The sequence below is a fragment of the Danio aesculapii genome, chromosome 9 (assembly GCF_903798145.1).
Source record: "Danio aesculapii chromosome 9, fDanAes4.1, whole genome shotgun sequence".
Lineage (NCBI taxonomy): Eukaryota > Metazoa > Chordata > Actinopteri > Cypriniformes > Danionidae > Danio > Danio aesculapii.
Window position 1 is genome coordinate 11,348,408 of NC_079443.1, and position 11,792 is coordinate 11,360,199.

General features: G+C 37.3%; 1 protein-coding gene across 2 annotated transcripts in view; it reads right to left on the bottom strand.

Annotated features, from left to right (window-relative positions):
• The window catches only part of gsk3ba (glycogen synthase kinase 3 beta, genome duplicate a), a 107,122-nt gene extending 100,078 nt beyond the window's left edge, over positions 1–7,044 (bottom strand). The window contains exon 1 of one of the 2 annotated variants that reach the window (XM_056464785.1): positions 6,177–7,044. In XM_056464785.1, coding sequence (XP_056320760.1) covers positions 6,177–6,264 — 88 coding nt within the window. In that variant the 5' untranslated portion in view covers positions 6,265–7,044. The remainder of the gene's footprint in view (positions 1–6,176) is intronic. The other variant, XM_056464786.1, reaches the window with a different exon arrangement.
• Positions 7,045–11,792: the final 4,748 nt, after the last annotated feature.

The window sequence follows — 11,792 nt, forward strand, 5'->3', positions numbered from 1 at the left end:
AGGCGTTCTGAAGAATCACACGTCCCACTTCAGAACCAGCTGCTATGGCCGACCACTAATGCGGTCTCCTCAGATCAGCTGCCAAGTCACACACATGTGTGCACGCTTGTAAACGAGACAAGCCGTGAGCAAATCTCTTCATGTGCTCAAGAAACCAGCACAACAAATACAAATGTAGATTTCTCTTTAAGTTCTGCAAAAGGGTGGCCATGCAAATTCAAACATGAAAGTCATTTAGCTACCGTGCATCCAAAATATCTTGTGCGTGCGTGTGTAATTCAGGCATTTAACTACTGAATTGGGAGTACAGGACTGAACCTACCTTGAAATATATCCTAGCATGTCATTATCATCAGCCTGAAGTGCTGCCATGTCCATTTTTTTGAAGGTCACACCCTTCTCCTCTCCCTAGGTAATTTCTGACTCATGGGTTTCCTTCTTGCAACAACCACCACGATTTATTGTCAGCGAGTGATTCATTTGGTTTCACCATATCTGTCCAAACAGAAACCTTGTGTAAAACCTGTTGGAGCACGTCTGTTGAGACTGACATCAGATGAATGAATGACAACATGATTGTTGGCATATGCCGTCTGACTTCTCTCACCCTCAAGATCTCTAATATAACTTTAAGATGACAGCAAACAAAAACACTAAGGTCAAAAACAAAAATCTGCGGCAGCACCTTCTATGAATTTAGCTTGGGCCACTAACCCAAATTGGAGTTAACAGAAGACTAGAAACAGCATGAGCGGTATTGTGTATTATTAGCATGAGCATGAATGAAGATAGACCAAGAAGAGGATAACTTGATAAAAGCGTCACAATTAAGAGATCAGGTGAAAGGATTACTGTATATATAAAAAAAAACCTGTGCAAGAGCCTGCACATCTATAACGTGCCATTTACACTCAGCATTTCCCCTTTTTGCCTTTGAGCAGTCTGTAAAATGGTCCTGTGGGAGCTTGGCATTTCTTGAGTCATTCTCCTGATACACTTAACAGAATTTACCTAGAGGGGACTCACTCAATCTTTTTTTTAATCCTGCAAAGACTGCTCAGCAAATGATACTAGCTTGGATTAGTTCAACCATGAGGCTCACTTGCATAGTGGACAGAAAAATCAACTATTGGCTCATTTCCAGTAAATGGTACAGTTCTGTAAAGTACAGAATGATATGCATGAATCTCAGTTTCCACTGTCAAAAGTATCAAAAAAGCAAACTGTACCACTTTTTGGGACCCTTTCATAAGTTTACCTAACACTACAGTAAAGTACCAACAGGGCAGAGCTATACTCGTAGATGAATGCTATTGGTTTACAGAAAAATCGTCCCCAGCATGTGGAACAAGCTTGGGCAACAACACAATATTAGGCAAAAACACACTACATTTAATGATGGTGCACAGAAATGATCCATGCTTAAAGCCCACCTCTTCTTGTCACAAACTGCCACATGAAAAGCTGCAAGAACAGGATTTGCTGTATGTCTTTCATTGTTGTTAACAGGGCCAGTTACTTCACATCTAAAGAGGAAAGCTCAAGGGATGCCTTCCAGGGCTTCCTCTTTATTTGCATGTGCTTCCTGCCCTTCTACATTTGAAATAATGAACTCGAGTCTGCAAAAGATGCAATATGTGAACAGCCTTTTTAGCTACAAGCGAGAATGTACATCACAACAAGTACGCCATATACAAGTACGCCTACCTACCAAATATGGATACTACTGGCAGTGGAAACACAAACCAAATCACTGTATTGTACTAAAACATACCACTCAGGTATACGGAAACAAGGCATACGATGAATACCTCAACCAAAAGGAACAGCTGAAAGAAATTTCTAAGCACTCCAGTTTTGACTTGAACTTATTCTTTAGACCACAAGACACTAGTGTTGCGTTCTGCTCATGTTGTTTTAGATATTAGCACTGTAAAAGGCCTCCCTGTTTCATTCTCGCTACAGCTTCTACTGTAAGGCACAGTTACTTCCTGTTGATGACTTAAGACAAGGTACAGTATCCTGTGATTTGTGAGACAAAGGCTATGTTAATCATACAGGCTGTGTGAACTCGTGTAACTTCTCTGAATGAATGAATGCCATGTCATCAAAGGGAACTGAAGTAAACATCTAGAAGCACACTGCCAATCAAACAAAAACAGCACTTTCACTGGTTTGCTTTGAGGAAAAAAGAGCTAACATTAGATCCAGCATTAAGGCCCAATCCCTTTCATGTGAAGGGGTAGGGTTGTCCCGATTCTCTTTAGCTTGAAGGTGTAGCGCTAAGGGGTAGATACCCCTTCAAACTGAGATTTTTCAGGACTACACTCGAAACGAAGGGGTAAGAAAATTTCCCAGAATACACCAGATATAACGGCAAAATAGCTGCACCCGGAGGGAAATCCACAAATTAGTATTTCTTTGCATTATTATGAATTTTTACAACAAACAAGCTTATGTTTTAATACATTCATAACATCATTTGTTTTTTACCATCATGCTTTTTAATAAAATAAAAACTGTTCAAATTTCGCTATAAAAACTCCTGTATGGCAGTCCCACAACTTTCTGAAACTCAATGACACTCGAATAACCTGTCAGAAAAGTTTTGTGGCTGGGAATGACCTTTTTACAATGTCTGCTATAATGTTAATGTTATGTTGTGTGTTTAAATAGATGAATATGCCAAGGGTGTAAATTAGCAGTATAGTTACAATCTTATTGCCACATTACATAACATATGATAACATAATATATGCCTTCTGTGATTTCCTGAAGATAAATACCAAAAAATAACACAACTGGAATAACTACAGCAGTCACGATCATCGATCTCATATGAAGCAAGAAATTGCGATGACATATGATGACGTGTGCAGGTGCTGTAGTGCTGTCCCATTTCTTAGGGGTAAATTTTGAAGGGGAAGGGGTACAAAAATAGAATTGGGATTGGGTCTAAGTGCGCTATACATTGTGGCATTAGTTAATTTTGTGACCAAAAGCTTATACTTATTTTCTTCTCTGAAATATACATTATTCTTTACACTGCTAACCCATTTCCTTTTGAAACAGGAAGGACATACAAACAAACACACACAATAGATTAGTTTCTAATCTTAGCTTGTCAAATCAAAAATATTATTGTGGGAAAAACAATCTGATAAATTATGAGAAATTATTAATGGAGGATGCATACATTTTTTAAAATCCGCTCCTCTTCTGTTTTAATAACGCGCCAGCTTCACGTGGCTTTTCATCTATCCTGTTTTACCAATATTTAAACAAAGCACTACACTGAGAAGGGGAAAAGAAACTTTAAGCATTAATGTTTGCCAATATTGCCTATAATTTCAAAAACTTTTATAAGCAATGGTAAAATGTATTTTGGCCTTGATTATAAGATTTGGATAATTGTTAAAACTCAAATCTCAAAAAACAGTATTTGACAGCTTTTTTTAAGCACCTTCAGTCCATCAGTTATTGTTGAATGCTACTAATGATTGCAAAACAAGGCAAATGCACACTTGTGAAGATACAAGGAGTAGTGCTGAGGGTGCAGTAAGCTTCTACACACCCACAGAAGCTGACAGTGGCAGATGATAATGGAGTGGGGTAAAAGGTGACACCCGCCTTTCCATATCCACAGAGAGAGGAAGGAGAGTGTTACAAAGTCAGATTATGGAGTTTAACAAATCTCATCAAATGGGTGAACAAAGAATGGGTGACGGCTAAATGTGCAGCACAGATGAGACTGAAAAATATGCTTAAAAGTATGGCTATATTCGCTCAATGAACTTTGTAAAGCTGCCTATTTTTTGGCTGAGGTTTGAATAATCTGGCTTATCCAAGTGGAATAAGTAAAAATTAAGACAGGTCTTGGTATTATCCATAAGGAATTAGTGGGATCAGGAAAAAGTGGGCGCTACATGATAGAATGAAGCCAGGTGGTTCGAGGGGAGGGGTATAAAAGGGGGACGTCAGCCAAGAAGTAAAGATGTATTACTGGCAGAGCACATAATTACATTTCGATAAAAGATAGCCAAGACAAATAGAAGGTGGAATTATATTTTTCAAATGACTCTTTCATAATAAGATCAGGAACATGCATTTAGAAAGCGAATAGAATTACCTCTGACTTCACGTTGACTTAAGTGAAGAAACAATGCTATTTTTATATCCCGAAATAACTCACTATTGTTGCAATGTGAACTGACCAAAAAAATGCGTCTTGATGGAAAAATAGAGAGGTCTGAGAGAATACATCTGAATGGACACATTCCGATCTCTATTACTATGACAGAAAAAGGGGGCAAAAAGACATCTGTCTGAAAACAGATGGCACAGCTGTAGTACCGTAACAATAACATCCATCATATTAAAGGTTGCAATGGCTGTTTAGATAAACTAAAATTAGCCATTTATACATCACTGATGACTCCTGCATGTAAACCATTTTTAGGTCGTGTATAGCTTCAGAAGGTGGAACAAACAATCAATGTTTAAATTCAAACACTATTAAACATAAAATGTTAACCTGAAGCATCTATGTAAAAAGACAATCATCTTTTATGCTACTATTACTATTAGTCTAAAAATGGTTGATAACGTGCTCTGTTTCATCAGAAACCATTCGTTTGATATTACTACACATTTTGACTGGAATTTAATGCAATTCACCTATCAACAAAATTTGTAGGTGCTAGCATGTCAAAAACAAGCCATTTTTTTTAAATATTCTCAAACTGTCTGTGGCGTCTATATATAGCGCAACATACCTGTAGCTGTCCTTAATGTTAGTCATTCAAAAAAAGAGAATGAGAAAAGCATGCATATATGTCTTTAGTGGACACCTATTAGAGCTTTAATTTACACTTGATTAATACAATGAAGTCTTTGCAGTGTTATTATTATAATATTCCATTTTGTGTAATATTTCTATTAAACCTCAAATGCTGTTCATTTGTATCTTTGTGCCATCAGAGTTATTTGTCCTATTGCTCAATTGTGTAGTCTTGTTTTAATACTGAGTGTTTACCATGTTTAACTCTTTCAGTAAGCTTGAGAAAGTTTTTTTTATTTTTTTTTATTTATGGTAGACTTTTTATTTAAGGGTAAATAAAATGACAAATTTTGTTATATAGGTTTGGACCACTTATAGTATTACTCTTCCCATTACTCTTTTTTTTTTAAACTCTCAGTTATTTATAAGCTATTTTAGTTTAGAAACTAAATTACAACCTACATACATTATAGTGGCAATTCAAAGCTTCAAACATTTTGTCATTACAATTATATACAAAGAAATACAACAATTTTAACTGCCCACTAAATGATAAAGATGTTATGTTTGAATTTATAGCCATCCCAGGTTAAACCCCATTTCAAGTTAAATGCCTATGAAAAAAATAAAAAAATAAATATGGAAATGTTAACAGTGTACAAGTATACAATATATGCACCAATACAGGCGAAAGTTTCCTGCAACCCTTGGAATACCTAAATATTTAATACTGAACAACAGATTCAAATGAAAAACACATACCAGTAAAAAACTAAATGGTTACTTGTCACTTGAGACAGTAATCAATATTTAGTAGCAAAAAAAAAACCTACTAGTACGAAAAAGCAACAAAATTTAAGGTCTACTACTAAAAAAACTAGTCATTACTTGATTGGGGTGCTTAAAATTATGTTTCAAGCAACACAAGAATCTGTTTTTAACTACTTGATGATTAGTATGAATATGCAATATACTATATTTTATATAGAAGAATAAATGGTGCTGTCAGAGGACTAAATACAACACTGACTCCATGGCTGTTAATATCCACTCTGAATCAGTCTCCTGTAAATGTCAAGACCTTCTTTATAATAAGAAAGAAGTTAACTCGCCACTACCATGTCGTGAATCGGTGCCAGTCATGCAACCAATGGCAGGGCTCTGGTGGAGCTTCAGCTGTGGGATAAAACCATAGGATAAAACACGCTGACCGATTTAAAATGGGGCACGTCATATTTCACCCAAAGGTGACACTTGAAGGCACGCAAATCCCAGCTCATGTGCCCGACTGGGTCTATGCGCACAGATGCGCCATTCTCTTAGCTAATAAAGAGAAGGTCGGGCAAAAAGGCAAACGCTAAAAGCAGATTTTCCGGCGTCCGAAAATGATACTTACTGCTGACTTTCATGCTGCCGAATGCCGAAGGCTGCGGCACTGGCTTGCAGCTTTCTGCGAAGGAGGTGGTTCTGGGCCGACCGGACATTTTTCAATCCGAAATCCCACGCGTCTCTCAAAGTAAAATACGCCTGCTTGTCTTGAAAGAATCCGTTTCGACCTACGGGTAGCAGTTTATTTCCGAATTAAGTAATGAGGGAAACGGGCGAAAGAAAACTCGGCTGTCCTTTTCTTCGGTGAGCTCTCAGTCTCGCGTTCAGATCATTTTCCTCGAGGTTGTTTTATTGTCGGTGACTTATCAGTATCGTCTTCAGCGATGAAACCTCGGATAAATTCGGTTATTGATTAAGGTGCTCATGAAATTGGCCTTTTCCCAGCTTCCCTCGAACAAAACCCACGGATCCTCGACTCTCTGTGTGTCTGAAACAGAGATTTACACAAAGCACACAGTCCGTGTCTAAAACACCCTCGAACCGCTATAAACAACCAGGGCGGTTTTTCATCGCCATGCAGTATTTTTCATATACTGAGGTGGAGACTCGACGAATCAGCAGCACCAGCCATGGCGGCTTCCTTGCTCTAACCAGCGATACGAATGAGAATTTTCCAATTGCCCAATTTCAACACTGATATCCTCGGCCGCTCCGACCCACTTAACTCCATGCACACGGATGGCGAAGAAAGAAATCCAGTTTAACACACGGGTAGTTCAAGAAACGAGCCGAACGTGTGGTTCCGAAAGGAAACAGTGAGCAGAATCCCCACGGTAATTCAGAAATTTCCTTTTTTTATTTCTTCTCCGTCGGTCTGTGCTCGTTCTCTTTGTCACTCCGACCGATCGACGTAAAGTGCGTTACGTGCGCATGAGAGGCAATGGAGACGAGCGCGAGCACAGACTGGGTTACGCCACATCGTGGCGTCAAGAATCGGAAAATGTGAACGCGCAGGAAGGCCTAGGGACGTCGGAGTCAGCCAATCTCACGGTTTTCCTTGCCGATGGGTGGGGCGAAGGCGAGCATTCGGCCAATTGAATGCGCGTCTCCGCGGAACACATGGCGTAATTTGCCAATCTGTCAGCGCGCTCGTGCTCTGCAGACACGGATGACGCGCGGAAGTGGAAAGTGGGCGCGCGCGTGGGAAGACTGACTGTAAAAGCGGCCAATAGGTGTGACCGAGGAAAAGAAAAGGCCCAATAATGAAGAAACACCGGAGCTGCAAAAGTAACCAAGCTGCACTGTTGCTAGTCAGCTGAGCTCCAGTGAACCATTCAGTGACATGACGCTTTGCCATTGGTATATGGATTGTGTAAATCACTGGCATGCTTTGCGATTTTAATCATTTTTTATTTTTTATTAAAATGTGATTTGATTGTCAGTTTAAATTTATTTGAGTCCACTGCATTTATAGCCTATAATGTGCTCACTGGTGTATTTTAGTTGTAATCATATGAGGCATTTGGCCTGGTCACAATATATTTAAAGTTAAACAAATTGATCATTTATATTTTATCAGTGCTTTAAAGATTTTTATATTTTTAAGTTTTTTATTACCAACATAACAGTTGACCAAAAGCTAGGGGCTGACCCAACAATATTTTTTAAATAATCAAAGTTACGAATAATACAAAAAAAATATGTTTAATGCAAATGTTTGTTTAACTTGGTGGAGTACACAAAGATTAGAAAATTAAACTTAACTATTTAATGATAATTGAAGCTGAATGTATCTTCAGTTGAGTGAAGATGATGTGCGCCAGGTCTTCCGGAAACAGAAGAGGAAAAAAGCACCAGGCCCAGATTTTATAACACCAGCCTGTTTAAAATCCTGTGCTGACCAACTGGCCCCAATCTTCACCCTGATCTTCAACAGATTACTGGAGCTGTGTGAAGTGCCCTCCTGCCTCAAACGCTCCACCATCATCCCCATCCCAAAGAAACCCAAACTTACAGGACTAAATGACTACAGACCAGTGGCGCTAACATTTGTGGTCATGAAGTGTTTTGAAAAAAATGGTGCTGGCCCACCTGAAGGACATCACTGAACCCTCACTGGACTCTCTTCAGTTTTCATACAGAGCAAACAGGTCTGTGGATGATGCAGTAAATATGGGACTGCATTATGTTCTGCAACACCTAGACAGACCAGGGACCTATGTGAGGATCTTGTTTGTTGACTTCAGGTCGGCGTTTAACACTATCATCCCAAAACTTCTTCTGCCCAAATTAACTCAGCTTTCTGTACCCACCTCTGTCTGTCAGTGGATCAACAGCTTCCTAACGGACAGGCAGCAGCTGGTGAAGCTGGGAAAATTCTCATCTAGAATCCGCACAATCAGCACTGGCGCCCCCCAGGGGTGTGTCCTCTCCCTACTGCTCTTCTCCCTGTACACGAATGACTGCACTTCAAAAGACTCCTCTGTGAAGTTCTTGAAGTTTGCAGATGACACCACACTTATCGGCCTCATTCAGGACGATGATGAGTCTGCTTACAGACAGGAGGTTAAGGAGTTGGCTGTCTGGTGCTGTCACAACAACCAGGAGCTCTACACGCTCAAAACATTGGAGATGATAGTGGACTTCAGGAGAAACCCCCCTGCTCCCCCCCCCCCCCCCACTGAGCATAATGGACAGCATTGTGGCAGCAGTGGAATCATTCAGGTTCCTGGGCACCACCATCTCTCAGGACCTGAAGTGGGACACTCACATTGACTCCATTGTCAAAAAAGCTCAACAGAGGCTGTACTTTCTTCATCAGCTGAGGAAGTCCAACCTCCCAAAGGAGCTGCTGAAACAGTTCTACACCTCCATCATTGAATCAGTCATCTGCACATCAATAACTGTCTGGTTTAGCTCAGCTACTAAATACGACCTTCAAAGACTACGTCGAATAGTTCAGACTGCTGAGCGAATCACTGGTACAACCCTTCCTATTACCCAACAACTGTACTTATCCAAAACGAGCAAAAGGGCTGCCAAAATCACTCTGGACCCCTCACACCCAGCACACTGCCTTTTTGAACTTTTACCTTCTGGTCGACGCTACAGAGCACTGTGCACCAGAACAGCCCGACACAGAAACAGTTTCTTCCCTCAGGCAATCCATCTCATGAACACTTGATGATAATAATTGTGGAACCAACATCACTACTTGCTATACTCTTTTATACACATATACACTTATTCAACAACACACTTTACATGGCAATTTGCACATAACAGCTGCACATATAATGTTGTATATAGTAATATAGCTGTACATACACTTGTCAATTTGTATATTTGCATTCACTACTTGTATTTTTTAAAATATATTTATTATCAGTTTTTTTATCCATTCTCTGTAATCCTGTTGCACTGTAGAAGCTCTGTCACGAAAACAAATTCCTTGTATGTGTGACCATATCTGGCAATAAAGCTCTTTCTGATTCTGATGTATCATAAACTTGTTTATCAAGAGTCTTTAAGTTACCATTTTCAATGCAAAATGTCCCTTAAATACTTAAATACAACCATTATTTTATGAGATTACTTGATATAATTTGTGCTATCATTCAACACCTTCATTAAAGTTTTATGAGAATATGAGAAACCAGAAAATGGAAGCAGGTCAGTGTTGGTCACTGACCAACCCGATGGACCATTATAGTTAAAACATGTCAGTATAACTTTGTTCTGGAAGTTTCACACATGAAATAATTCTCATACATTCCAGATTTTGGTGTCTGCATCATTAACTTCGAAAGAGTGGGTTTGTAAGCAGAGAAATCCTTACAAGTGCATACTTAACTGTTTTGATAACATTTGTAAAAACATAATGTCAATAAATGTGTACAACAACACAGCAAGTATTTTTTTAAAAGTCTAATAGATATCTATGTTTTGGCCAAACAAGCCTAATCAATGAATCTCTAATGGATGTTTAACAATAGTCCAAAAGTAACTAGTCCCCAAATAGACAGGAATGAATGACTACACATGTGAAGTATGCATAATCTGTCTATTGATGACTATAGTGTTAGATTTTCACTGGCAGCTTAAATTTATCCTTGTTTTAGCCAAGACGTCTATGTTTAGATATCTATTAGATGTTCACACAATTGCTTGATGGAAATGTTCCAAACTGCAAAACTCATTACATGTAATGACATGGATATGGATATATAAAGTATATTTGTTTTCTTGTCATGTTGACTGTTTGAAGGGCTGCACAAAAATCTGACACTGCGATATTTTGTTTTCTGTAATATATTTTGTGATACAAATTTAATTTCATTAGATGATTTCAATAGTTCTAACTGCAAAGATTTCATTCTGTTAGATCGGGATGATCAAGTCTTTTTCTATGCAGTGTGTCGACATAAAATATAATAAATCAAAAGCATATATAAATATAGCCGAGCAAAGATAAAAGATAAATAAACACTTATTTTTAGTTTTTTAGGGAAATAGCAGTATTTAGGTACAAAAATTGAACAACCAAACATAAAATAACATGGTCACCATTGTAAAAATGATTAAAAAAATAATGTTTAATAATATTATGTTTTAATCTTTAATAAATAATCGAATCCTGCAATTAGATTATTTAAAAAAAAACTGCTTTTATTCTAGATGAAATAAAACAATTAAGACTTTCTCCAGAAGAAGAAATATTATTTGACATACTGTGAAAATTTCCTTGCTCTGTTAAACATCATTTGGGAAATATTTAAAAAGGAAAAAATAAATCAAAGCTAAGAATTCTGACTATCTAGTTACATCTTATCTGCTATACATCTGCATGACATATATATATATATATATATATATATATATATATATATATATATATATATATATATATATATATATATATATATATATATATATATATATATATATATATATATAAATACACACACACACACACACACATATATATATATATATATATATATATATATATATATATATATATATATATATATATATATATATATATATATATATATATATATATATATATATATATATATATATATATTAGCATGATATTTAGCATCATATTTGCCCTGTGATGTATTAACAACAAACAAAATTCTCTGCCAATTTTTACTTTCAACAACCTTGTGCTTTAACAAAATATCAAACATTTTCTGCAAATCCTTTCATTTGACATACCCATTTTAACATTTTTCTGTGGCAAAAAATATGAATGCTCAAATATATGGATAATATGTTGATTTTCCAGCTAAAACTGCTTACATAACACAACATAAATGCTTTGTTCCGTTTTGTAGCTGGGCAGGCTTTCTCTTTCCCCACGACCACCAGCATTAGGTTTAGCTCTACAGTGCATTTTCCATTTGTAACCTTTGCATTCTCTTCATATTTCACTATTTATTTTCTGCTTCCACTCCTTTCTGTGACGTGATGTTATTGCTTTGAGCACAATTTACAGTGATGTTTCACAAATAGCTTTTCATCTGCAATCTCCATTTAGCCTTGATTCAAAGCAATACTTCCATACTTCTTTGAGCAAATGTGGTTTTTGCGCACATACATAGATGTAAATACAGTTTTTATTCACAGGCACAAACATAAAGAGTTCACCATCTACATTCAGTCTTTAAGTATG